The 27108-nt window shown below is 48.5% G+C and overlaps 2 protein-coding genes across 4 annotated transcripts; one reads left to right on the forward strand and one right to left on the reverse strand.

Moving 5' to 3' along the window:
- The first annotated feature begins 1195 nt into the window (after window positions 1–1195).
- On the forward strand, window positions 1196–9157 carry BOLA1 (bolA family member 1). Of its 2 annotated transcripts, XM_043576108.1 has the most exons (4): window positions 1196–1304; window positions 1651–1869; window positions 8038–8139; window positions 9018–9157. In XM_043576108.1, the coding sequence occupies exons 2-4, from the start codon at window positions 1654–1656 to the stop codon at window positions 9030–9032; spliced, it is 333 nt and encodes a 110-aa protein (XP_043432043.1). In that variant the 5' UTR covers window positions 1196–1304; window positions 1651–1653; the 3' UTR covers window positions 9033–9157. The 2 variants fall into 2 exon arrangements, with proteins under 2 accessions (XP_043432043.1, XP_043432042.1); XM_043576107.1 differs by lacking the exons at window positions 8038–8139; window positions 9018–9157 and having other exon boundaries at window positions 1651–2390.
- On the reverse strand, window positions 5231–19351 carry SV2A (synaptic vesicle glycoprotein 2A). Of its 2 annotated transcripts, none has more exons than XM_043576106.1 (13): window positions 19227–19351; window positions 14161–15112; window positions 12686–12866; window positions 11704–11855; window positions 11459–11592; window positions 10735–10824; window positions 10385–10495; window positions 10126–10214; window positions 9659–9823; window positions 9333–9466; window positions 8226–8432; window positions 7459–7618; window positions 5231–7055 (listed from the first exon to the last, which is right to left on the reverse strand). In XM_043576106.1, exons 2-13 carry the CDS (start codon window positions 14780–14782, stop codon window positions 6872–6874), a joined length of 2229 nt encoding a protein of 742 aa, XP_043432041.1. In that variant the 5' UTR covers window positions 14783–15112; window positions 19227–19351; the 3' UTR covers window positions 5231–6871. The 2 variants fall into 2 exon arrangements, with proteins under 2 accessions (XP_043432041.1, XP_043432040.1); XM_043576105.1 differs by lacking the exon at window positions 19227–19351 and adding an exon at window positions 18634–18749.
- Window positions 19352–27108: the final 7757 nt, after the last annotated feature.

The following is a 27108-nucleotide window of genomic DNA, read 5'->3' on the forward strand; positions in this document are numbered from 1 at the left end:
TTAAATTTCTTGAGTGTGATAAGTTTATTGTGGTTATATAGGGGAATATTCTTGTTTTTAGGAGATATATGTTGGAGTACTTAATGGTGAAATGTCTGCTATCTGCAACTTATTTTCAAGTGGTTCAACCAAAAAAAAGTATATAAATATATTTTTAAAGTATATAGATATATACAAAGTACTTAAATATATAAGTATATATGTATAAGTATATTATATATATAAATGTAAAAAATAGTGAAAGGTAGAAGACGTTGCTTTGGATTTTCTGCAGCTTTGACATTTTTCCCGAATTAGAAGTTGGGGAAAATACTTAGGAATATATGGAGATATAATCGATAAAATATTAAAGATACAAAATAAAATACAAATTGAAAGCTTATATATCATCTTGGAAAAAAAAATCTCATCCTGTTACAGCCCTGCTTAAAATCTTCATTAGCTTCCCACCGCTCCCAGGAAAAAGACTGGCCCACAAGGCCCAGTATGGTCTAGCCCCTGCCTTCTCCCAGGCAGGCTTTCCTACTTCCCATCGCCATCATCTCTGCCCCGTGGGCTCCAACTACACCTAAGTACACCTAAAGTAACCACTCCCCCAAAGTTCCCTCTTCTGGCCTCTGCATGTGCAACTACCACAGCCTGACTGCGAGGAGCTGAGATAGGCTTTCGTGCTGTCTCTTCTAGACTGTTACCCTAAAATCTCCTCTGAAGTTTTCTCTGCACCCCCAAGTCTGGGAGACATGACTCCTTGGAATCCTGTTCTCCCAGTCCCATCATAGCACTTAGCACACGGTATTGTAATTGCCTGCTTACTTGCTCATCTTCAGGGTTCTGTACACTCCTTGAGACAGGGCCTGCTTTATTCAGGACTGGTCTGCGCTCAGTAATTATGTATTCAGTAAATGAAATGGGCTTCCATTTTCTCGTATATAAAATAAAGGAATTCAGCTAGATGACAATAAAATGCAACAAATAACCGCAGTCCCAACTGCGCAGGAATTCCCGGCGGTGGTGTTTTGTTTTGTTTTGTTTTGTTTTGTTTTGTTTTGTTTTGTTTTGTTTGTTTTTTGCATCATTCTGCTTCAAAACCTAAAACCACGAGTTGGGGGAAAAAAAAAAAAGAAAATCACAGACTACAATTCCCGTGAGACCTCGGGGCATCACGTGGCGTCTGCCCAGGCTACTATCGCGTAGTCAGAACTCCATTTCCCAGCGTGCCTCAAGACGCGGGGTCCGCATTTCGCCGAGAACTTCAGGAGTCGGGTTTGTGAGCGACTACTGCGGTAGCCAAGGCTGAGTGGAAGGTAGAAAAGGCCCAGCCTGGGGTTCAAAGGGGACAGTGGCTCAACCACAACCCGGAATTGCACATACCCTACCTTTGCAACCCCCAGCCCACTCCTGCTAAACGTGCCTCTCGGAGGCCCTTTCCAACCCCTGCCCCCCGTCGCTTCTCTGCTGTCCGCGGCTGGAGGCCAACCCTCCCCCCCCCCGCCCCCCCGCGTCACCCGGAGGAAAGGGGAGGTGTCTGGAGTCTAGGCGGGCACCCTGCGGGAGCCGGGTGTGGACGTGGGCGGCTGGAGGTGGGAGACGGGGCTCTCACCAGGTGGAAGGCCCAGACCCTCACTGCTCTGGGCCTTGTCTCTGCGTTAGCGGATGCTGAGTGTGCAGCTGGTCGGGCGCCTGTTCTCGATGGCCGGTCGTGTCTGTCTGTCCCGGAGCAGCGCCGGGTTGGGGACTGTCGGTCCCGTCGAGGCAGCCATTCGCACGAAGTTAGAGCAGGCCCTGAATCCCGAGGTGCTGGAGCTGCGCAACGAGAGCGGCGGCCATGCGGTCCCACCGGGCAGCGAGACACATTTCCGCGTGGCGGTGGTGAGCTCTCGCTTTGAGGGACTGAGCCCCTTGCAACGGCACCGGCTGGTCCACGCTGCGCTGTCTGAGGAGCTGGCTGGGCCGGTCCACGCATTGGCCATACAGGCACGGACCCCCGCCCAGTGGAAGGAGAACCCTCAACTGGACGCAAGCCCCCCTTGCCTGGGTGGGAGCAAGAAAACTCGCGGAACCCCCTGAGCCCCCAGAGAGGGAAGACTAGGATCCTAATGGTTTGGGAATAAACTACGGGCTTTCTTCCCTTCAATACGGTCTGGTGTTTGTAAGGGACAAGGATCCTTGGGCCCCATTCAGCCAGCACGTACATATATATCCTCTGGAGATAGCAACTCATTTCAGATCAAAGCTTATCCAAGGAAAGAGAATCACTCACCACTGCCCTTGCCCTGGACTATTTAGGAAAAGCTGCCTAGTCGTTTTATGTTAAATTGTGACTAAGAAATCACCAGACCTGATGAGTTGGAAATAATCCTGTACATTAAAAGATAAATTATCATAGGAGATACACTGCTTTGTGTTGATAATGGCCTGTTGAATGAGTGCTACAGATGTTCTTGGGAAAAGATACCTGTAGCCTAGAGTAGTCAAGAAGGGCTTCATTGTGGGGAGTGACGTAATTGGATCTTTAAAGGAAAGCACAGAATTAAACCAGAAAAGAGAGAAAGGATGTTATAAGGAGGGGGAAGAGCTCAAGCAAAGCATAGAAACTGCAGCCACCGATTGGACGAGGCAGGAGTTATAAGTATATTTGAATTTCCTACTGGGAGAATGTTTGGTTTTCTATCAGCCTACCCATTTCCAAAAGGATTTGCATTTGTTTCTCACAAATATCCTTTATGAGGCATGCCTGGGTGCTCAGTTGGTTAAGCACCTGACTCTTGATCTTGGCTCAGGTCGTGATCTCACGGTTTGTGGGTTCGAGCCCTGCGTAGGCCTCCGTGCTAATGGTGCAGAGGCTGCTTGGGATTCTATCTCTCCTCTCTGCCCCTCACCTGCTTGTGCTCTATCTCAAAATAAATAAACTTTAAAAAAGAAAACAGAAAAATCCTTACAAGACAAGTGAAAACACACTAAGGCAGTGAAAAGATAACATGGAATATGAGTATAGAAGATGGAGAAAACTTTGTATAGCCCTTTTTCTTACAAGCCTTCTAAAGTCCTATTTCTGAGGGGAGCTCAAGTGATGTCTAGATAAGTACCTTGATGACCTTAATGTGGCAAGAGAATCTAGATACTAAAGAAAAAGATTAACATACATCATGACCATTTTGAGCTACAGTTTCAACTGCATCTGGTTGGACAATAGGAAGTCATTGAAGAGTTTTGAGGAAGGACATGCCAAAGAGCATTCTGGGGCAAATCCTTCTGGCAGTGATGTGTAAGGAGGTTGGCATAGGAGATTGGAAGCATAGAGAGCAACCAAGAGTGAAAATGGGACCCTGACTTCAAGGTCAGCTGTAGGAATGGAAAGGAAGAAGTTTTGAGAGCTACCACAAAAAGTCAGAAAATGTCTTGATTAGAACAGAAATATGAGGGGCTCCTGGGTGGCTCAGTCAGTTGAGTGTCCAACTTCAGCTAAGGTCATGATCTCGTGGTTTGTGAGTTTGAGCCCCACATAGGGCTCTGTGCTGACAGCTCAGAGCCTAGAGCCTGGAGCCTGCTTCAGATTCTGTGTCTCCCTCTGTCTCTGCCCCTTGCCTGCTCACGTCTGTCTCTCAAAAATAAATAAACATTAAAGAAAAAAAAAAGGGAGAGTCAAGGGTAACACCCAGGCAGTGATTTCCAGATAGCCTAACATAAGAATTCCCACAGGAGCTTGTTTCAAATGTGGATTCTAGGTTCCCTCTCTTTAAAAAAAGGGGAGGGGGAATTCTGATTCCGCAAGAATGGAATCTGGAATCTATCTTTAAAAGACACACAAGAGGATTTGGAGGAAAGCTGGCTCTATCCTCAAGAAATGCTCATAAATTTTTGTTTTGATTTAGGGTTTTTTTTAATTTTATTTTTGTAAATTCTGTTTTATTATGGTGGTAACACAACATAAGGTCTACTCTCAACAGATTTTTAAGAATACAATTCATTATCATTGACTATAGGTACAGTCATACACATCTATAGGGCTTATTCATCTTGCTTAACTGAAACTTCATGCTCTTTGATTAGTAACTCCCGATTTCCTTCTCTTCCCTGCTCCTGGCAACCATCATTCTACTCTTTGATTCTATGAATTTAACTATTTTCAGCTAATAGAATTATTTGTTATTTGACTTTCTGCGACTGGCTTATGTGACTTAATATCCTCATGATTGGTTCATATTATCACATATTGCAGAATTTCCTTTTTAAAAGCTGAATGGCTTTCCATTGTGTATATATACCACATTTTCATTATCAGTTCATCTGCTGATGAACATTTAGGTTATTTCCATGTCTTAGCTATTGTGAATACTGCTGCAGTGAACGTGGGAGTACTAATGTTGCCAAGATCCTGATTTCAGGGTTTCTTTTTTATTTTTTCAGGGTTATTTTTGAGAGAGAGAGACCGCGAGCAGGGGAGGGGCAGAGAGAGAGGGAGACATAGAATCCAAAGCAGTCTCTGTGCTGATCGCTCAGAGCCTGACGCAGGGCTCAAACTCACAAACCGTGAGACCATGACCTGAGCCGAAGTCTGATGCTTAACTGACTGAGCCACCCACGCACCCCTGATTTTAGTTCTTTTGATAAATACCCAGAAGTGGGATTGTTGGATCATATGGTAGTTCTATTTTTAATTTTTTGAGTAACCTCCATATTCTTTCGCATAGCAGCTGCATCATGTTGCGTTCCCCCTGTGTACTAGTGTTCTAGTTTCTCCACATCTTCAATAACACCTTTAGTATTTTGTTGTGTTTGGGGTTTTTTTTGGGGGGGGGATAGTTTTTGGTAATAGCCATCCTGACAGGTGTGAAGTGTCTCATTGTGGTTTTGATTTGCGTTTCCCTGATGGTTAGTGGTGTTGAGCATTTTTCCATATACCTGTTGGCTACTTGTGTTCTTCTTTGGAGAAATGTCTATTCAAGTCTTTAGCCCCCTTTTAAAATCAGGTTATTAGTTGTTTTTGCTATCGAGTTGCAGGGCATTACTCCAAGTTTTCAAATCCCAGAGACTGAGAAGACCCTCCATCTGTAGAAGTGAAAAGGTCAGGATAAAGTGGCCAATTGAGGAAATAAATATGGTGCATCATATTATTCTGGCTTTCAGTTTGGGGAGAGAGGAATGGCATTTCCATCTCACCACCTTTCCTTCCAAGCAGGCAGAGGATGTAGGTGGAGTGGCAAAGAAGGAGATGTAGCCATTTTGGATCTTAAGGATTTATTTCCTTTTTATTTTTCATCAGTATTTTTCATTTCATTTTTCACATCAACAGAGTTGGGTTTAGGGTGTCCCAGGAGAGCAGGAGAGATTGATGGGTCCCTCCAGGGGGTAGAAGGGAGAAGGCTGCGTCCAGCAAATGAAGGGTGAGGAAAGGGGGTACACACTCATACACTGGGCACTGGAGAAGGCAGTCCTTTGAGCACAGACACCAAAGAGTTAAACAGTCCCCACCTGGGTCAGTGTTACAAAATGTGGGGGAGTGACTATAGGGTGGGGGCACCAGACGCAGCATGAGGAAGATGAATTTGGATTTTTCGTTGTTGTTTTCACTTTTCCTTTTCACTTTTTTTTTTTTTAACGTTTTACAAACAGCTAAAAACTACAACACATCACAGCTACAGTGGAGGGCAGGAGGGCACCAAAGAAAGCAGCCACACAGAGTGGGGTGGGGCAAGGGCAGCTTAACCTACAGGGGGTATCTTGTAGAAAGGGTGAGACAGGGAAACTGAGGCTTCTGGTCCCACATTAGGGGTCCCTGGCTTATTGTCTAACCTTCTTCCCCCTTCAGAGGAGTCCCTGGGAGGGCCCCTGCCTCCTGCCCCTACCCCAGCTCCTTGTGCTTTTTGATCTGCTGGTTTGACCATATGCCTGGTTTCTTTCCCTCCCCTGCTACCCTGCGTGTGAGGGGACAGGTTGGGGGTGGGAGGGCAGCTGTGCTGTCCCTGTCTGTGCTATAGTGGGTGGAGCCTCTCACTCCAGAGGCCTGTGCTTCTTGAGGGAGGGGAGGATTTGGACCTTGTCAGGTGCCCTCAGGTCTCTCTAGACTGTGGGACTCTTATCCTAGCCTGGCCTGGGGCACCTCCCTCCCAGGCCTGGCACAAAAATAAGATTAGGGGAGGTACTGTGGGAGGCAGAGTAGTGTGTGTGTCCACTGAGATTATCCTTGGCTGTATCTTAGGACAGTATGGTGACACCCCGCCCCACGGCACATACACACACGTACATAAGTGTTACACATGCATTCACACACACAGTCCTGCTGAGCTGCCTCAGAACTTAATATATAAATAAATAAGAATCAGAAAGCTAATTTGATAAAATTCAGGCTTCTTACTTATAGCCCAAATTGAGGGGAAAGTGGAGGCCAGGGGGCTGAGGTTTATTGCTACTCCCCCAGCATCCAGGTGTGAGAGGGCACCTGCGGCCTTTCTGACTCTTAAGAAGTTCTTTTGGTCCATGGACTACACCAAGCCCCAGCTCCCAGCATAACCACATGCCCATGGTTTCACCAGGGCCTAGGCAGAGGGAATGAGGGGGAGGGCAGGAAGCCTGTGCTGGAGCCCCTGGAGCCAGGAAGAGCTAGAGCCCCTCACTAACACTGGGGGAGAAGGGTGTGCACGTCAAGGGGTGGGGAGTAGAGCTGCATCCCAAAACTGGGATGAAGGAGCCTTCCCTGTATCCCTGCCCACGGGGTCACACACATGCATACGCACACACACATGGCTAAGACACTGAACACAGGGGCGTGGGGAGTGGGGGCTCTGGGGCCAGGATGGCAGGGCAGGGAGGGAAAAGGAGGAGCTGTTGGTCTCACAGTGTGCCTGCCACCCCCAAAGGCCCTGAGGCCCTCTCACTGCAGCACCTGCCCCCGGGTCTCAGGCAGCTTCAGGGCCAGAGAACTACCGAGGGCAAGGGCAGCTGAGGCAAACAGGATGGGGGCAGCCTTGGTGATTCCCACAAAGGATGTGAAGATGCTGATCCCCAGCACAGCTGCCAGCTTACAGAGGGCATTCAGGAAGCCGAAGGCTGTGGTCCTGCTCAGGAGACCCCCAGTGCAGTGCAAAGGGGAGACAAAGGAAGAGGCATAGGAGGGTTTGCAGGGGACAGGTGAGTAGGTGGGAAGGTGAAGGAGAGATGGCAGGCAGTGTGCAAAAGGGAGATGAAGGATGGAAAGATCAGAGAGGTGAGGCATGTACATCAGGGAATACAGATTGGGAGGCAAAGGGAAAAGAAGACCAAAAAATTAGGTTAATAGTTCAGGCTGCAAGGAGTGAATACAAAAGCTACCAGCTCTTAGAGCAGAAATTCAATGGGAAAGTATATCCTGTTAACCCTACGGATGATTTCCCATTCAGCCGCCTCCTCACCCCACTTTCCCGCCGCCGCCGCCGTGTAGACCCTAAACCGGCTGCCCTGCCCCCACGACACTCCAACTACCTCTTGTCCGAGGGGTAGAGTTCAACAGTCAACACGTCCAGCGCGTTCCAGGATGCAATGCTGACCCCCCCAAAAAGGCAGAGCAGAGCGATCATGGCTGACTCGCTGTTCCCAAAAGACAGGAAGAAGCAGGAGACACAGGACATCACGCTGGAGCCAGCTAGAGCCAGGAAATGAGGGAGTGGCATGAACCTGGCCAAGTGATGCTCATCCACAACCCACCCTGTGCCCTCAAACTAGGTCTGAGGGAAGCCCAAGATGAGATCTTTTTCCCAGAGTACTCAAAAGGAAGGCGCTTCACCCATCCCCATCCTTCCTTATAATTATATTTTTATTGATAATATCAGTAACAACCATCTCTTCAATGACAGCTATGGGTCAAGCAGCTTGATGCTTTATATGCATTGATCTAATACATCAACCCAATGGGGTAGGTACTATCATCACCCCCGTTTTGCAGATGACACAGCTGGGCTCATAAAGTATGTTGGCCAAGGTTAAGTGGTAGAGCTGAGATTCAACACCCATAACCTCAAAGCTGGTGCACTTGCTAATCTGTCTACCTCCTTTTTCCCCCAGAGAAACTTCCAGGTCAGGCCCCACCCCATCTTGCAGCCAAGACCTAAGCAGAAGACACGACAGCGAGAACCTTCTCTAGCTAAGCTGTTCCTTCAGAATAAGGTAAGAAGCCTGTTGACAGCCTCACCCTGCTCCCCAGCCCCCTTATCAGTTCTGACACACCACCACCCACCCACCCACCCCCTTACCAAGCATTCGGAGCCTGCCAATCTTGTCCATGAGCAAGGCAGACACGATATTCCCAGGAAGTACAGCCAGCGTCCCCAGGAAACTGACAAAGTACACCATGTAGGCGCCTTCACCAGTCCCTGTCACGTCTAGTGGGCAGCCCTCCTTGTTGTGCAGGAACGTGCTGTTCACCAGACGGCTGTTCACGAACTTGTACTCAAACAGGTCTGCGGGCAAAAACCAAGACAGGAAGGCAATCACAGCAAATGTGAGAGGCAGGGGGAAGCTGCTACTGCTTATGGCTCAGGACTCTGCCTTTGTGGGGTTAGTTGCGGGGGCGGGGGGGGAGAAGGGGCTCTCAAAACTGCTCAGGGCCTTCATTGTAAAACGTCAAATAATATCACCATAGGAACTAGAAATCTTTACAGCAGAAAATGACCATAGTCTATGAAATGAAACAGTGGGACTGGCTGTTTCCAAGTTTTCTCGTTAATAATCTTTGCTTCTTTTTCATTCTTTTGGTCTGCCCTAGCTGACTATAAGCAGTAGCAGTGCCATGGGTTTAGGAAAAATTACCAAGCAAAATATTAAAAATCATTAAAAGCCCCTTCCATTATTTTTCCCTGCAAGTTGGGAAAAACTCACCCAGTACGCCATTAGGGGTGGGAACCTCAGTCTAGCTGGCAAAGTAGCATTTCATGTGCATGTAGTTTGAGAATCACTGTTTTAAAAAACTGGACTAATGTAATGATTCGCAACCTTTTACCCAGAAAATATTCCTTTTTGTTGTTGTTGTTGTTTTTCCCCTGAAGGCCCTGTTTGAATGAGTTTTGCCCACTTCAAAAGTACGCTGATAACAATGCAGATTTGCTTTAATTCCAGCTCAAAGGTAAAGAAACTTGATGTTTTTGCCAGATATTCTTAAAACTATTACAGAAAAATGTTCAGTGTCCGTTCAATTTTTGGAATTATTGGTGGTAGATAATAGGCCCCCACACCACCTTCCTACAGGGCCCCAGAGAGCTCAGTTTGTGAACCCTGAACTAGGGAGTGAGGAACGTTCCTTCTCCCCTCTTCAAGGTCCACTCAACCCTTTGGTCCGACAGGCACCAGCCAAGGCATCTTACCAGTATTATAGAACACAGTGTTGATGAATGTGCAGTTGCGGAAAAATGTGTTGCTCGAAGTGACATCCTCGAAATAACACTCCTCAAATAGGGAATCCTCAAAGGACACTGACTTCAGACGTAGCCCAATGAACCTGTAAGGCCAGGATGATGAGAAACACTTCCCCCTTACCCTCATACCCTCCTCCAAGACTCACTCCCTTGGAATTGAGGAGAAACCACAGGTATTTACTCCCAAAGACCCTGTCTCCAAACTCCCAGACCCATGCAAGAGACAAGGGGTAGAAGGAACAGGAAAGAAGTGAAATGTAAGCGTCCCCACGTACTTGTCATTGAAGTACTGTCCCCCTCTGTGGATCTGATTCTCCAGAGTGAAGTTAAAGGTCACATGCTCTACATGCTCCCCAGAGAACAGTTTGGTGCGGGCTTCGTAGTCCACCGCCTGGAGGTGGCGGATCATGTCAGGAAACCAGACAGTCAGGCCATAGTAGCTGAAGAGTCAAGCGCGATGGAATCAGATGGGCTCACGATTAGAACCAGAGGGTCCAGAATGAGGGGGTGGAGAGTCAGGACCTTGCTTGCCTCTCCAGTCTCATCCCTCAGCACTCCTCCCTTCATTGCTGTTGGTCTCAGGGACTTCAGGTTCTTCTGCCCACCCACTGTACTCTCATCTCCCAGCCATTTGCTCCTCCATTGGCCTAACAGTCTCCCTGCCACCACCCCACCCCAGACTGTCTAACCTCCGTTCATCCCTCAGGACTTAGATCCCCACTGCCCCCACACACCTCCTCACCTGAATGACATGGTGAACCACACACCCATCATCATCAGAGTGATGCGTCGATATTCTGGACCAAAACAGGAGAGGAAATTCCCCCAAACCTAGGTGGAACAAAACAAAGTCAGATAGCAGCTGTACTGACTTCTAACACTCCCACCCCAGGTCCCCCACTTTCTCCCGTCCCCCTTCCCTTCAGTTCACCCCACAAACAGGCCTTTGTCTCCGCCTCTCCCACTCCCTTCCCTCTCTTCACCACACCGTCCTTCATTACCTGCCCTCCCAGGCTCAGGGCCCGGACCCCCCAGCGCTGGTACCAGGTCCCTGTGTCTGACTGGATTTCAATCAACTCATCCTCCTGATGAATTGTCTTAATGTGAGTTACCTGGGGTCAAGAGAAGCGGTTAGCAGTCACATAGTCTATTTCCCAACCCCATCCAGGGGCTTCAGTTTCAAAACAGTAGCAAAATGGCAGCAGTGGGTGGATGCGATACTCTGAGAGAGGACATTGAAGGAGAATGTGGTGGGAGATGTGTAGGGAAGCAGGGGGTGGTATCCAGAGAGGGGCTGGGTGGGGCTGGGGCTTGAGGGCCTTGGAGGTTGAGGGGAGGGGCTTTGGCTTACTGAGAAGACTCGCTCAGGATGTCCCTTGGCTCGCATGTTGGTGTCATGAACCTGCTTCAGCACCATCCAGGCCTCATCATGCTTCCCGTTCTAGAGCCACAGACACAATTCCCACCTCCAGGTTAGCTCCTCCCTGACCCAGGGTAATAGACCCCCTTCCTCCAGTGTGGCTTCTGTAGTCACAGGACACAAAAAGTCTCCCACCCCTACCTCTGACCTGTGGGTGTGTACATCACCCACAATTAAAGAGCCCCAAGCAGGGGTACAGCAAAATGTAATAAGACTTGAGCAAGCGTAGGGGGAGTCCAGGAGACAGCTACAACTACAGGTCCTAGGGATCCCCTGGAACAATGGAAAGAGAAAACTGAAGACAAGGGAATTGCTGGCAAGGGGCAGGGAGGTTGTCAGAGAAGGGACAGCATCCTAAGCTTCTGGACCAAGATCTACTTGGAGGGGGAAGGAGCACAGGGTGGGAACTTCTCTTGAGTGATAAAGTCAGGGGCAGAGCGCCCACCTGCAACATCTTAAACCACCCATGGTTGGGCAGGTACCCTGGTTTCTCTACCCACAGAGCCTCTCTGGAGATACAATGTAAGAAAAAGGAAGCAAGATAAAGTCCCCAGGAGTATGGGCCCTGTGAGGGTCCCACAAACCAAACCCACCGTGAGTGTTTGAGCAGAGCCCCCTGCTGCCCCTCCCCCAGCCTAGCCCTGGCCCCGTTCACCTCCAGGAAGAAGCGGGGGCTCTCAGGCTGTGTGGTCAGAGCTCCGATGGCAAACACAGAAGGGAAGGCGCAGACGAGGACAAAAACCCTCCAGCTGTGGAACTGGTAAGCGGACCCCATCTGAAAGCTCCACCCTGGCAGGGACAGTCACAGCATCAGAAAGGCCAGAGGCTGGGGGCTCCCACCACAGGGCACACAGGAGAAGAGGGAGAGAGGCTGAGGTGCATTCCCCGGGGACTGCCTACCGTAGTGGGGGATGATGGCCCAGGCCATAGCAGCTGCATACACTCCACCAATCATCCAAAACATGCAGAGCCAGCTCAAATGCTCCCCACGTTTCTCCTGGGCCAGAAACTCCGAGAAATAAGAGAAGACAATGGGGATGGACCCTCCAATCCTGGGGAGCATTGTGAGAATTCAGCATTAGAAAATGGCCTTATTTCTGATCCCCTGCCCCAGTGCTCTGGATCCCCAAGTGCCTTTCATCTTCCACACCTTGTTAAAGAGACTTCTCACACAGTGCCCTATACATTCCCTCACCACCAGCTGTTACGCACCCATCCTCAGGACCCTGGGGAACAGGCAGGGAGGTCTGAGGGGAAGGGAAGGAACAAACATTGAACCTTGAAGATGGCTACTGAGTTGCAAGAGACAGAAGATGATTACAGAAAAGAGGGAAAATCCCCACAGGAAAAAGCTAGGCAAAGAGGAGTCCGAGGGCAGGGATGAGGGAGCAGGCCGGAAAAGAGCTTGCAGACAGGGCAAAGAATGCACGCAGACGGCTCAGGGAGTGTGGGAGTGTGGTGGGTCAACGCATCACATTTCTGGCAGCTGTGGGTGTTAACAGAAAGGTCTGCTGTCAAATGCAGGAAAGATGGAGACTCGGAAGGGGATAACTCCAGGGTTCACAGGCACCCAGGGGTACAGCTGAGACCCACCAGGCCTCTCGTCATGGAGCCAGGCTCAGAATGGAACTGGAGGGTGGGGTGGAGGACTCAGGAGTGGACGAGACATGGAATGGTGCTCTGGGCAGGCGGTAGGTGGGTCCAGGACAGGGGGAAGCTGGCCTAAAGACGGTAGGAGAAAGGAGTTCATTCATTCAATTCATACATATTTGAGATGCATCTGGTGTGCCTGGCACTGTGCTGGGTTCTAGAAACATAACGGCGACAAAGGCACAGTCCTCCCTCAGGACTGCCTCCAGGGGCTTAGGAGGTGGCCACTCACCCAACCCCAGAAAGGAGGCGGCAGAAGAGGAAAGTGCCATAACCCTGGACGAAAGATGAGAAAAAGGCGAAGACGCTGTTGACTGAGAGCGAGATGAGCAGACATTGCCTCCGACCCAGCCGATCAGCCAGACCTCCCCAGAGAAAGGCTCCCACCATCATGCCCAGGTAGACTATAAGGCCTGCAGGGAGGGAAACAGAGACAGCAGAGGTATGAGCAGACACGCCTCAGTTCGCTCACTTTTTGAGCATTAGATGAGCTAGAGCTGCAGCAGAATGGATTGAGGAGCTGGAAGACTTCTAGGATAGGTAAGTCTACCCAGAGATGAGAGCAAGTGAGAGTTCTGTCTTTGCTCACGGAATGTCATCTCTGCAGACCAGAGATTCAAAGGCAGGAATGCAGACATGGGAGACCCCCAGAATTCTTTCTCTCCCTCCTGCTCTCTCTTGCTTGCTCTCATCTCTCACTGTGTCTCTGTCTCTCTGTCTCTGTCTCTCTCACACACACACAACACACCCCATCTCTGGCTTGCCTAGAAGGAGTAATGGATCTACCCAAATTCCCAGACCTTTCCAGGGTCCCCTCTCCCTCCCTGCCTTGACGTCCTGAAAGCAGCAGGAGAGATCTCCTGTGTCCCTAGGAAAGCACTTCCATTTCTTCAGTCCCCCCTACAAAATCCCCCCCACAGAACCGGTGCTTTACTCCCCCAGCTCCAATGCTTCTGGTCCTAAAACTCTCCTGTTCCTTATTTCCTTCCTACATTCAGAGTTGGAATAACTCTAAAAATCAATCTACTCCAAACTCTGCATTTTACCCATGCTTCAGCCAAGCCCCAAGGAGTGGGGATCTCCCCAACATCTCATGGCAACTTGGGAGCAGTGCAAGACCAAGAGACCTTTTGTGGGTGAGTCCAGGCGGTTTCCTCCCCCAGGGTCCACATCAGGAAGAGCCATTAGAGACCACTCACTGGCCCTTGAACACTCCCAAGGCTTGCCAAGAGCAAGCATGGCCAATTTCTCTGGCTGAAGGCAGACCTGGGCTTCCTCCCCGATCCCCACCCTACTAAACTGACTCCTCATTTAAACTAGGGAGTTTGGACACTGACTTCTTGTTTCCCTGATCAGGGAAAAGGAGCAAGATGACAGAAGGGAAGTCTCTGAAGAAACACCCAACAGGGGCCCATCCCACCATGGCCACCTCCTGCAGAACTAACTAAGCAGACCACCACCCAGCCACTGCCCCAAGCCCCAGCCCAGCTGCCCTTCCCCAAGCCTCTCTTGCACAAACAACCTCACTGTGACCCAACCCCAAGAGGAGGGTTTGTGAGGGATGAGCATGCAGAGGAACTCCACGCCCTCTGGGGACATCTTGGGATCGGGGTCCTAGGGAACGGTAAGGACAGGGGTTCTCAGGAGCAGAGGTTTTTCTAGAGTTTGGGGCAGGACAGGGCTGGAGGGCCCCCCAGTGTGTCTTACCTAGCATGCCTTTGTTGGAGTCCGACAGGCACATGTCTTTCTCGGCACTAGGCAGCACAAAGCCCACCACAAAGACCTCGACACCATCAGCCATCAGTGCCAGACCAAGCACGAAATAGAGTGTCCACTGGAAGCGGCCATGGCCACACTCCCGTAGGATGGCTTCATACTGCTGAGCCAGTTCTTCCCGTTCTTTCCGCCGCTGTGCCTCCCCCCGGCCACCAGGGGGGCCCTCCCCATCGCCCAAGCCCCCCCTTACTCCAGCCAGGGGAGCCCCGTCAGCCATCCGCTCGCCTTTGCCCCCAGACTCTGCCCTGGGGATGCCCTGATATTCCCCCTCGTAGATCTCGTCATCCTCGTCGTGGCCTTCAGTAGCATCACTAGATGCACCACCTTCTTCCTCATCCTGGGCCCCTTCCCCACGGTAATAGCCATCAGCAGGGGCAGGGTAGTCATCATCATCCTCCTCCTCCTCAAAGCGGGAGTAGGATCTGCGGGAATATTCGTCCTGGACTCTGTCCAGGCCCTTTACCACCTTCTTGGCCGCGTGCTTCTTGACTTCCTTGGCAATGTCTTTGGCCCCACGGATGAAAGCTGCCCGGTCTCTGAAGCCTTCTTCCATGATGGGTCTTTGGGAATGCTTCACTAGACTCCTCCACTCCCTGCTCAAGGACTTGTGAAGTCAGAAAGATTCCTTCCCCCAGTTACTCAGATGAAGTGGATTCAGGTATCTCTGGGCACAGAATAGGAGCAAATAGGACCTGGCCAGTGAGTGTGTAGGAAGGGAAAGGAGGGAGAGGAGTTCTGGCCAGTTCAGTTGGATACATGGGGAAGGGAAAAGGGGAACAGCAGAATGGGAAGGGGAGGGGGAGCTAGGTTGTGCAAGCTAAGATGGGGAGCCAGGATAACTCAGGAAAGGCCGCCTACTTCTCTTCAAGAAGCCTCTTGAGATCTAGAAAATATAAGAGGGGGGGAAAAAAGGAGGTGGTGAGGCCTAAAATGGTAAAGAAAGCCAATACAGAGCCCCAACCAAGACCATGTGACACGGATGGTCTCCTTGCTTCAAGCCTGCACACAGTTAAAAAGGGATGCCTCCCTGGGCCAGCTGTGGATCATTCAGTATAAATCCCCTCACTTTGACCTTGGAGATCAGGCCTATGAGATATGCTCTAGAGTCACGGTCACCTATCTAGAGCCCTCCTTCTGATCCCCTGCCCCACATCAAGACCAGACCCCTTGCTTTACCACCAAACTGCAAAGAACAAAACAGGAAATATGAGAAACCATAATTCTCTGTTTTAGTCTGGTCTGGCTTGCTTACTGGGGGAAGAGCTGGGGGGAGAATGTGTAAAAGGAGAATCAAGTCCTCCAGCCTATGACTTCAGTCCACTGATGGCATCTCAAATGGGGCTCTCGGGGTCTTCCCCTCAGGTTCCCACAAGGAAGGGTTTTCTCAGTGGGTGAAAATTCCCTTCCAGGGTCAGACAGACTTGGGTTTGACTTCTTGCTTCAGCACTTACTAGCTAAGTGACCTCGGCCATCTCCCCATACAGCCAGGCCTCAGTTTCCTCTTATTTAAGAAGGGGAAAGTAAGGATTAAATGACATAATGTGTATAACTCCTTACCATAGTACCTAGCACATAAAAAGCGATTAAGAAATGTTGGTTATTGCTCTTTGTGATGATAATAATACAGTGCGATCCCCTCTACTCCCTCACAAGACCCCAGAACAAAAGCCACGTCTGGATGCTTATGAGGATAAGGAGCAGAAAGGGATACTGGCAAGGGAAAGCTGGTTCAGTGCAAAGCACATGACAGTTAGGTGACCTAAGTTAAAATCCCAGCTCTGTCACTTACTTGCTAACTGCTCTTGGGCAAATTATTTAATTTCCCTCAACCTCAGTGTCCTTATATTTAAACTGGGGGTAATAATCTTTAGTTTTCTGAGTCCACAAGAGAATCCAACCTCACAGTAGATATTCTATAAATTAGTTTCCTTCCTTCCTATTAGACTGAAAAAAATGTGAAAGAAACAGGAAGCAGCAAGGGAAGAGTAGGGGTCATACTTGGATGCTGTTGTCCAGTATCCTCCCAAAACAGAGTCCCAAGACCTCTCTGTGTTCAAATTAGTTCCAGCAGATGGGCCCACATTGTCTCCCTCCAGACAAAGAAGGGAAGACTCAAAAAAGGGAAACCTGGAACCTGAGGTCATGGAGAAGAGGTGATGTCTGGCTCCTGCCACCTTGCTTCAGGACATCATCCATGAGCCCCTTCCCTGGTGGGGGCAGGAACAGAAATGGCTGATCAAATACATACTTTTTCAGCATTGGGGGCTAAGGTCTATAGCTACACCTCCTTTCTCCAGGGCCTTCTTTCCTAATCCCCCTTAATCCTTTCTGCTCCTCCTCCAGGAGTCAAGGAAAAAGGAGTCCACAAATACCGCACTGCGTAGGAGGCCAGTATAGAATGAAGGGGGCCTTGGGCCTCCCCCCCAAAAAAGACATTCTCCAGAGGGAAACATAGGAGAACACCCCCCCACCCCTTCATTCAGAGAAGCAGAAGAAGTAGGACTAGATTCTGATCAGAGATCATTCCCCTAAAAATATCCTGCCTCCTGTTCCCACCCATCCAGGGCCTTCATTAAATGTCACACGCACACACGGTAGCCCTGGTAGAAGGGGATAAGTAATGCTACATGGCTCAGAGAGAAGCACTGGCAAGCATAGCCTTAGCCCCTCAGGCCAGATGTAAGCAGTGGACCACAATGACCAAAACCAGTGACCCCTGTGTCACCTTCTTTTCTTTATGGTTCAAGGCCCAAACCCACCCCCATGCAAGAGAGGAAAGTGGAATCCCCCCACTGCATGGCCATTTGCTTTCCTCTCCTTTCCTTCCCATCTAGGATTCCCCCCCACCCCAAACCCTGAAGGAGACAAAAAGACCCATCAGGAACCACATCCTGTGTTTATCAATACTGTTTACCCCTGAGAGGTGCATGGAGGGTAGATAAGGCTCCCAGAGCCACAGCAGGATAGGATGTCTCAACAGCCAGCTCCCCCAGGGCCGATGAGCCAGGAGGTCAGAAGGGAGAGAAAGAAGACAAATTCTTTGAGTTGGTGAGGAAGTGGTGCTATTTTTAGCCCCCAAAGCAGCACAGGGTGGCTAAGCCTGTGGGAGAGAGATGGGGCTTGGAGAGGTGGAGGTTATAGGAGACAAGACTCCGGGTTACACGGCCCTTTAAGGTTGGCCGGCTCCACCTGACCGGAAAAATGTGCCCGGGAGATTTTCCTGCAGAAGGGGGGGAGGGGCTCCTGAGCAGATGCTTCCCTTCAGGAGGACTCACTCTGCCCTGGATTATAGGAGGGTCCAGAAGCCCCCACCCCCAATCAAAGTCCCTGACTTTGGGGGTCACCCGGATTCCCCAACCCTCCCTAGCCCAGGTGGCAAGGTCATTAAGAAGCAGTCACTTGTCAAAACAACCACGGAGAGGGGGGAGGGTACAAGGAAGCGGGGTGTGCTGGAGCACCGCTCCCTGTGACAGCTGGGTGACTGAGCCTCAGCCCCCCACCCAGGACGCCCAAGGCTGCACCTCCCCTCCCTACATCCTACCGCAAGGGTTAGGAAGATGGAGCATTCACAGTTCGGAGGGGGAAAAAGGTGTCAGCTGAAAATGCACGCAACAGAGGAACACAGGGGCAGGGAGACAGGGAGAGACCTCCACAAGCAAAGGCAAGAGACTGCCCCTACCAGCATTTGCCGCGACAGCCCCCAGCATCCCCCACCCCGTCTCGCCTCTGCTCTGGCATAACAGAGGAGCCCCTAGAGTTGACTGAATCCATTCTCGGAGTGTCTTCCCCCGCTTAGTCCTGCCTCTGGGCAGGTGCCCATCATCACTCAACACCCCTTCCCCCCACCCAGGAGCAACTGCCCAAGTCCCCCCCCCCCCCCCGCCCCGCTACGCGTGCCCCCGACCTTGGTCGTTTACCATCTCTCTACCCAGCATTTCCATTCTTCCTTTCCCTTCCCTCCCTCCTTCACCTGCCCTTCCTCCACTGCCCCCCACCCCCGCCCAAGTGCAGGGGAGCAGACTGAGGCAGCATCCATTCTCTGGCCCCAGCCAAGGTCACTTATGGCGGGGGTGGGGGGCGTGCAAGGTGAGGAGGGCATTGGACTTCGAGGGAACCCTACCTCACCTAAATCCTCCTCCCTCCCAAACCTGTCAATATCTGAGAGCGTACTAGGGACTTGGCTAAGGTAGAGAAAAACACCCTTATTCCATATATATATTCTGATCAGCACAGCAACTTAATTAAATGTCCTTTCAAACCACCACCGGCCCCCTCACCCCTAAAGCAGGGACGGTCACCATCCCCACAAGCAAAGCATCGGAGGATAAAATGGCTGCAAGGCAAGGCAAGGATGCTTCTGCCCCGGGCGGGGTGGAGGTAAGAGACTTGAGAGAGGGGTCTCACCTGGGCTGGGTGCCGCCGGGTAAGGCAGTCCCGGGTGAGGGCGGGGGTCCCGGCCGCGGGGCTGGCGGCAGCGTCGACTGCTCCGGGTACCAGGGGAAGCGGCAATGCAGACCTGCCCCCCCCCCACACTCCCCACGCTCCGGCCCCGCCTCCGCCCGCCTCCTCCCTCCCCCCAACCCCCCAGCGCCACCGAGCACCGGGAGAGACCATTGTTGGGGGGGTGGGGAGCGGCAGAAGAAAAGAGGATGGGGAGGGCCTCAGGGCACCGGGGAGCAACGATGAAGCAGCAGAGGGGACTGTCACAGGCACAGCTGGAGATAACACACATAGCCCTTCCCAGCCCGTTCCGAATAAAAGATGAAAGGAACTAAGGCAAGAATACTGTCAGGGAGACAAGTGGGAAGGCAGAAAGGGAGGTGGGGAACGAGGCAGACCCTTTCTCAGCGCCCCATCCCTAGTAGGGCAGGACTCACAAATTTGAGGGCTTCTCAGCCTCCAAAGCACCCTCCTCTTTCCCTTTCTCCTCCACTCCCAGCCAAACCTCTTTCCCACAGCCCTCTTCCGGATCCAGAGTGCTCAGAATCCGAGTTTACCTGGCCATTTTAGAGAACGCCGGAATAACAAAGTTTTTAATCCTGAACTGTCAAGAGGTGAGACTCCTGGATCCCTGCCATATTTTTCCAGAACCAGAAACAGTCCTGGTTATTTACTGCCAGTGCAGACCTCCCATCCTCCATTCAGTTGGTAGCAGCAGAGGTGAGTGGGGGACGAAGCTGAGTGGGATTTACAGGCCTTACCTTCTCCTTCTATTAATTTGCTCCAATGACTCAAAGAGGGACTCCCTCCCTCAATGCTCTATCCAATTTCTTTTACTACACACACACACAAACACACACACACACACACACACACAAACACAAACACACACACCTGCTTCTGGGGCAGGAAGGATTGAACTAGTTTCAGTTCTTTGCTTTGCCCCTGTACCAACAACCTGGGCTCAGAGATCCAAGACATCCCGCTAGGTGATCGACCCTGCTTCAGAGGTGAGGGGAGCTGGGTGGTTTGGGGATATACATACTGAATGTGTCTCCCTATTCTAGGTAAGGGCTTAGGGTACTCTGGACAGTGCACTGACCTGGGTTCTCACTTCCATAAGCTGTGGGCTCAAGTTCTCTGCCTCTCTGAACCTCAGTTTTCTCATCTGGAAAGTGCCAGGCTTGCACTAGAGGCTGTATCAGCTCCCTTTCGGGTTTAATAGTGTGTGATTCTACTTTGATAAAAATGGAGACTTCAGAATGCTGGAATATGTTACATGAAGAGGCCTGGTGGGCCGTGTCCCAAGAGAGGTCGCAGGTGGCGTTTGCAGTGTTGAATTTACCACTAACTTTTAGACTTGTTTCAGTCTAAAAACAAGAAACCAGTTCAAAAGGCAAAGTGTTTATTTCATATCACAGAATTGCAATTCAGGGCACATAGTTTAGGTTGAAACCCAAAAAGTGTCCCAATTATAGGAAGTGGGCTCAGGGTTTTTATTGAGGAAAAAGAGGAAGATTAGGTAAGTTTTTTAAAAAGAGGTTCATCGGTGCTGATGAGCTGGGCTAGATTTGTACTTCCTTGACTGGTCGGGAGAAGTGGTGACCAGGCAAAAGTTCACTTTTTTCAGTTTTTTTCAAAGAAGATTTTCTCATTCTCGTGGACATCTTGGAATATTGGCAATTCGGCCCAGGTTCAAACGTTTAGAAAACAAGATGTGCAAGGAATTTCCTCTGAAATAGCTGTTCTGACTTAATTATTTAAAAAAAAAAAAGGCTATACTTACGTCATTTCTCATAGGGATGTGGGCCAGGGTTTCACAGACTTCAAAACTACATCTTGGAAATACCTGTTTGTGCCAACGAAGTTTACAATTTACTGAAACATAAAGCCATAATACATACGTATTCATTTACCATGAGAAATCTTCCATTGCTCAGACTCATGTCCAGCACATTCTCTTCTTTAAGCCAAATCAGAATCAGAATGTCAACATATAGATGCACAATGACATAACCGAACAGGAATATTTTTATCTTTAATGGCATCTGGCCATCCCCAGGAAGGAGCTGTGCCAATGGGTTCAGAAAACTCTTCTTGGCTACAGTTCTCCACTCCCCTCTCTATGTATGGGCAGCCTTGCCAATCCTCCTGGACTACTCTCATTCTGTTGGCTAAAGCACTCTTTCCAGGATGGTACTTGGAAAGGCTATGCCTGTGTGAGCCTCAGCGACTCTCCCTTCACTAGATGTCCATTGCTGACCCCTCTTCAGGTTGATACATTCTTTATTTAAATATGTTAATATTTTCAATTAGGTTACAGCCAAGCCTTGCTGGCAGGGAGCCGGTTTTTCTCTTTAAGGTGACTTTGCATACTCTCCACTTATCCCTTACTTGCTAAAATAGAAATCTTGTAATCTTAGAGAGAAAGGTAGTATATGTTTTTCCAGTGCTGAGAAAAGACTTCATCATTTTTTCCAGGAACCACAGACCCATGCAGCTCACCAGCTGCTTCACTGTCCCCTTTGCTGGGTCCATTAACATAAGAATTCCTAGGGGATCAGTCCTGGCCCCTTCCCCCCTTCCGCCTACTGTATTCTCCCTTGTCACCTCAGGTAATCCCATGCCTTTTGTACTGTCTATGTGGTGACGATTCCCACATTTATGTCTCCAGTGCAGAACTTTCTACCAAGCCCAAACTCAAAATCTCCACCTGTCAAGTCAGTATCACCGCATGGATATCTCATCAGCATCTCTAATGTAACACCCAGAAATAAACTTCAGACTGAGGTCTTTCTCAACTCTTCATCAAGGTGTTCAGGCCAGAAACCTTGCAGTTGCCCTGTTTCCTTTTTTGCTCTTATCAAGCCTTGTCAGCCCTACTTCAAAACATGTTCTAAATCTACCACTTCTCTACCACTGTCCCCTAGTCTAAGCCACCATCATCTCTGTCCTTTGCCACAATAGCCTCTTAACTGAATTCCCTACTTCCAATCTTGCTCTGCCCATCATTCTCAGTCGTCAGGAGGATCCTCTAAATCAAACCTGATTTAGCAGATACTCTCTCCCTAGAGAAATTAGTGCATATGTCCCACAAAAAAAAAAAAAAAAAGGTACAGGGGCGCCTCGGTGGCTCAGTCAGTTGAGCGTCCAACTTTGGCTCAGGTCATGAATGTGCAGTTCATGAGTTCAAGCCCTGCATCAGGCTCACTGCTGTCAGCATAGAGCCCTATTGGGGTCCTCTGTCCCCACCTCTCTCTCTGCCCCTCCCCAGCTCCCACTCTTTCTCTCCCTCAAAAATAAATAAACAGGGGCGCCTGGGTGGCGCAGTCGGTTAAGCGTCCGACTTCAGCCAGGTCACGATCTCGCGGTCCGGGAGTTCGAGCCCCGCGTCGGGCTCTGGGCTGATGGCTCAGAGCCTGGAGCCTGTTTCCGATTCTGTGTCTCCCTCTCTCTCTGCCCCTCCCCCGTTCATGCTCTGTCTCTCTCTGTCCCAAAAATAAATAAACGTTGAAAAAAAAAAAATTTAAAAAAAAATAAATAAACATTTTTTAAAAAGACAGGTACAAGTATTTTCATAGCAGCTTCATTCATAAGATTCAAAAACTTCAAATGCCTATCAGCCAAAGAATGGTTACATTTAGATAAACAAATCGTGGTATATTCATATAAGGAATACTATTTGACAAATTTTTAAGAGACCGAACTACTGTATACAACAAGATAAAAAGATCTCACAAACAAAATATTGAGTATAAGAAGCTGGACCAAAAGGAGTACATACTCTATGAACCCATTTGTATACAGTGCAAAGGAAAAGCAAACTTATCTACAGTGATGAAGAAAAGAGAGGCTACCACCAGGAAGTGGAAATTGACTGTGAAGGGGCACAAGGGAGCCCTCTGGGTGCTGGAAATGTGCCAACATCTTGATGATATAAGGTTAAAAGGGTGCATACATATATAAAAATTCACTCCCGACCTAGGTGTTTTTCTGAACATGTTAAACTGCAATTTTTAGGAAAAGTTTTAATGAGATTTTACCACTCCCCTTTCTTTAAATCCTCCAATGCCTTCCCATTGTACTAAGAATTAAATCCAAACTTCTAATCAAGGCCTAAAAGGCCTTGTGGGATCTGGCCCCTGCCTGCCTCCCCAACCCTCTTCCTTGAATCTCTTCAGCCTCCCTGGTCTCCTGCTACATACAGCTCCAGCATGCCCACTGCAAATCCATCAGAGGACCCTGGCACTTGCAGTCCTGCTGCCTGGAAATCCCTTCTCCCAGACCTTTGCCTTACCATTCAGGTCTCCACTCAAAAGTCACCCTTCAGGGGCGCCTGGGTGGCGCAGTCGGTTAAGCGTCCGACTTCAGCCAGGTCACGATCTCGCGGTCCGTGAGTTTGAGCCCCGCGTCGGGCTCTGGGCTGATGGCTCAGAGCCTGGAGCCTGTTTCCGATTCTGTGTCTCCCTCTCTCTCTGCCCCTCCCCCTTTCATGCTCTGTCTCTCTCTGTCCCAAAAATAAATAAACGTTGGAAAAAAAAAAAAAAAAAATTAAAAAAAAAAAAAAAAAAAAAAGTCACCCTTCAGAAGCAAAAATAATATAAAAACAGGGAGGGGGACGAAACATAAGAGACTCTTAAATATGGAGAACAAACTGAGGGTTCCTGGAGGGGTTGTGGGAGGGGGGATGGGCTGAATGGGTAAGGGGCATTAAGGAATCTACTCCTAAAATCATTGTGGCACTATATGCTAGCTAACTTGGATGTAAATTAAAAAATAATAAATAAATAAATGAATATTAAATTTTTTTAAAAAGTCACCCTTCAGATGACCCTCCCTACTTCCCAGGCAGTATCCTATCACCCTGCCTTATTTTTTTTTTTACAAGATATCTCTATCTAAAATTATTATTTTTGTTTACTTTTTTATTTTTTGCCTTCTCCTACTTAGATTGTCATTTCTAAAGGAATAAGGACCTCATCTGACATATTTACTGCTATATCCCCAATATATACTTAATTTCATTAAGTAAGTAAACACTTAATGAAATATTATTCCAAATAAGTTTAATTTTATTATCTTTAGTATATATTATAAATTTCTGCTTACTCCCATTAAATATAAGTGTTGAACTAACAGGTAAATAATTTGTTTCAAAGAATATAATTTAATTACCTACTAAGAGTTGCCCCATTTTTAGTCTAGAATTGTTCCTATCCCTAGACTCAGCTCTTCTCCACAATGGCTTATATTAAGTGTGGAAATAAGACTATGGCCCAGGAGGTGATAAGTGGGTATGTGGTAATGATGGTTAGCCTCATTAGAGCGTTTACCTGACTTGAGCACTTTTCTCACTACTTTACATTGATGAACTCACCCCACCTCCACATTAACCCTATGAGATGGTCACCATTTACAGATGATGAGACTGAGGTACTGGATGGTTAAGTAACTTGATATGATCACACAACTCAGAAGTGGCAAAACTAAAAATGGAACCCAGGCAATATAGATTCAGAGACCTAATGCTTTTTTAATGCATCCATTTAAAGTATGCAGTTGTGGAGCGCCTGGGTGGCTCAGTTGGTTAAGCCTCTGACTCTTGGTTTCAGCTCAGGTCATGATCTTGTGGTTTGTGAGATCAAGCCCCAAGTCAGGCTCTGTGCTGGCAGCACAGAACCTGCTTGGGATTCTCTCTCTCTCCTCTCTCTCTCTCTGCCCCTCCCCTGCTTGAGCTCTCTCTCTCTCTCTCAAAAATAAATAAAGACATTTTTAAAAATTAAAAATAAAACAATGAAATATACAGTTCTATGAGTTTTAACAAAAGTATACGCCCATGTAAGCACCTCCTTGATCAAGATAAAGAACATTTCCTTTGCCCCCCAAAATTCCCTTGCCCCTGCAGTCAATATCCCCATCCCTGGCAATTACTGATCTCCTTTTGGTCACCATACATTAGATTTGTCTTTTCTAGGGGTGCCTAGGTAGCTCAGTCAGTTAAGCATCCAACTTTGACTCAGGTCATGATCTTGCAGTTTGTGGGTTTGAGTCCCATGTCAGGCTCTGTGCTGACAGCTCAGAGCCTGGAGCTTGTTTCGGATTCCGTGTCTCCCTCTGTCTGCTCCTCCCCAGCTTGTGCTCTGTCTCTGTCTCTGTCTCTCTCTCAAAAATAAATAAACATTAAAAAAATTTAAGATTTGTCTTAGACTAGAGCTTCATTTAAGTAGATTCATACAGTATATAGGTCTCTGGCTTTTAGAGCTTTCCAGGTGTTTTAACCACTGCCTTATAAAGCTTCCTAGTGTAGCTTCTTTGCCCAGTTACCCATCAGCCAACCCCCTGTATTCTATCACTGCTTCTAGCAACCACACTCTAAGCACAGGAGATTGTCAGGATGGGGAAACTGAGGGACAAAATGGGGTCAATGATAGCACTTCTAAGATACCATAAAGTTCCAGTGAGAGATGCTAACAATTGAAGCAAAAAAAGCACAAAAAAAGCTCTTATCCTTTAGGAGTTTATAACCCAGTTAAAGAGGGATTATCTTATAAGAAAGCTGGTTAATAGCAAAGGAAAACATTCATTCAACAAGTACCTATTTGGTAAATATAGTATAACATGACTATGCAACTGGCTCTAGAATTCATGCAGATCTTCGTTCAAGTATTCCATCTATCATTTCGTAGCATGTGACCTTGGTCAAATAACTTAATATCCATTTCCAGATCTTAAAATGGGGGTAATAACAAAACCTACCTCAGGGGGTTGTTACAAGGATTAACTGAGATAAACATTTAGTACAGTATTAAACACTTAGTACTGGCATATTAGGAAGAGTTCAGTAAACATTAGCTGTTACTATTTTTACAATTATTATATATGCCAGGCATCTCGGGTACTCTCGGGAGATAGATTAATAGAATGAGATTCCTTCAGGGTTCTTGAAGAGATTCAGTGTAATACAAGGATACTTAGATTGGGATCTATGAACCTTATGTAATTTTTGCTTCAGGATATTGGAAATACAGGCATGTATGTATTTTTTTTTTGGATAGGGTCCACAGTTTTTGTCATGCTCTCAAAGGGCTGTCTGGGGCCCACAAAACATTAAGGACCAATGGTCCCACGCATTCTCAATGGGAGTGGTATCCGTCCTCCCCTCAAGGGGACAAAAACTGGTTTGGGGAGCAGGAATCTTAGATATTACAATGGTTTGTGTCCCTCCAAAGGGCCCTAGTACATAAAAAGATATAGAGCACAGGGGCGCCTGGGTGGCTCAGCGGGTTAAGTGTCCGACTTCAGGTCATGATCTCACCATTGGAGAGTTCGAGCCCCACATCGGGCTCGGTGCCGACAGCTCAGAGCCTGGAACCTCCCTCTCTCTGCCCTCCTCCACTTTTAAATAAAAATTTAGAGAAAAAGACATATATAGCATATCTGTGATTTAAAATTTCATGCGGGGGTAGGGGGCAATTTGAAAACAATGTCTCCAGCCATGGTGGTAGAGGGGCAATGATTTAAAAAAAAAAAAAAAAAGGTGGAAAAACCCTGGTTTAGTGAATAACAAACAGATGTATGAACTGAAGTACTAAAATGTACCAGCAATACTGGGCCTGCACAGAGAACCGCTGAGCACCAGTATCTGCAGGAGCCAGGGGCGGGAGAGCTGGAGGAGAGTCTGGGGGAGTCAACCTCATTGACTGGAGGAGGCACTCAAAAATTAGTGTTGAATGAGTGAAAGCTCCGAGATTCTGCGAATGAATGCCTGAGGAAATAGTGGTTCCAAAGAGAGACGTGGGGAATTCAGCAAAGGCACTAATTTACTCCTCGACGGTGTGAATTCATCAACATGCTATCAGATAAGAGCCAAAAATACCACACAGGAGCTTATATGAAAAAAACACGCTAGAAATCTTCAGCATAAGGGTAACAGTCCTTGAAGTCCTCACCAAGGATCAGTTAGAAGTCAGTTCATTTGATAGATGCCATGGAGGCAGAAAGGACACAGGGACTGAGACAAAGCCTGCTACCACCATGGGGCGCCTGGGTGGCGCAGTCGGTTAAGCGTCCGACTTCAGCCAGGTCACGATCTCACACTCCGTGAGTTCGAGCCCCGCGTCGGGCTCTGGGCTGATGGCTCAGAGCCTGGAGCCTGTTTCCGATTGTCTCCCTCTCTCTCTGACCCTCCCCCGTTCATGCTCTGTCTCTCTCTGTCCCAACAATAAATAAACGTTGAAAAAAAAAAAAAAAAAAAAGCCTGCTACCACCTGGGGCTGCTGGAGTACTGGCTGCGGGCACCTGGGCTCGGAGCCAGCGGCCAACTATGCTAGGTCCCAAGTGCCTCGGCTTATGACCACATCAAAGTAACTGCACAGCAGTGCTGTTTGAAATGAAGTCAATTAAGCCCATTATGATTTAGAAGCCTGGCATCCTTAGCCA

Source organism: Prionailurus bengalensis, chromosome C1 (assembly GCF_016509475.1).
Source record: "Prionailurus bengalensis isolate Pbe53 chromosome C1, Fcat_Pben_1.1_paternal_pri, whole genome shotgun sequence".
Taxonomy (NCBI): Eukaryota; Metazoa; Chordata; class Mammalia; order Carnivora; family Felidae; genus Prionailurus; species Prionailurus bengalensis.

Excerpts from the sequence above, each read along its gene's own strand:
- BOLA1 (XM_043576107.1), top strand. The coding sequence starts at position 1,654 with ATGCTGAGTGTGCAGCTGGTCGGGCGCCTGTTCTCGATGGCCGGTCGT.
- SV2A (XM_043576106.1), bottom strand. The coding sequence starts at position 14,782 with ATGGAAGAAGGCTTCAGAGACCGGGCAGCTTTCATCCGTGGGGCCAAA. Across the intron at positions 11,856-12,685 it reads CGCCTCCTTTCTGGGGTTGG|GATTGGAGGGTCCATCCCCA; the intron begins GTGAGTGGCCAC and ends AATGCTCCCCAG. Across the intron at positions 9,467-9,658 it reads GGACAGTACTTCAATGACAA|GTTCATTGGGCTACGTCTGA; the intron begins GTACGTGGGGAC and ends CTGGCCTTACAG.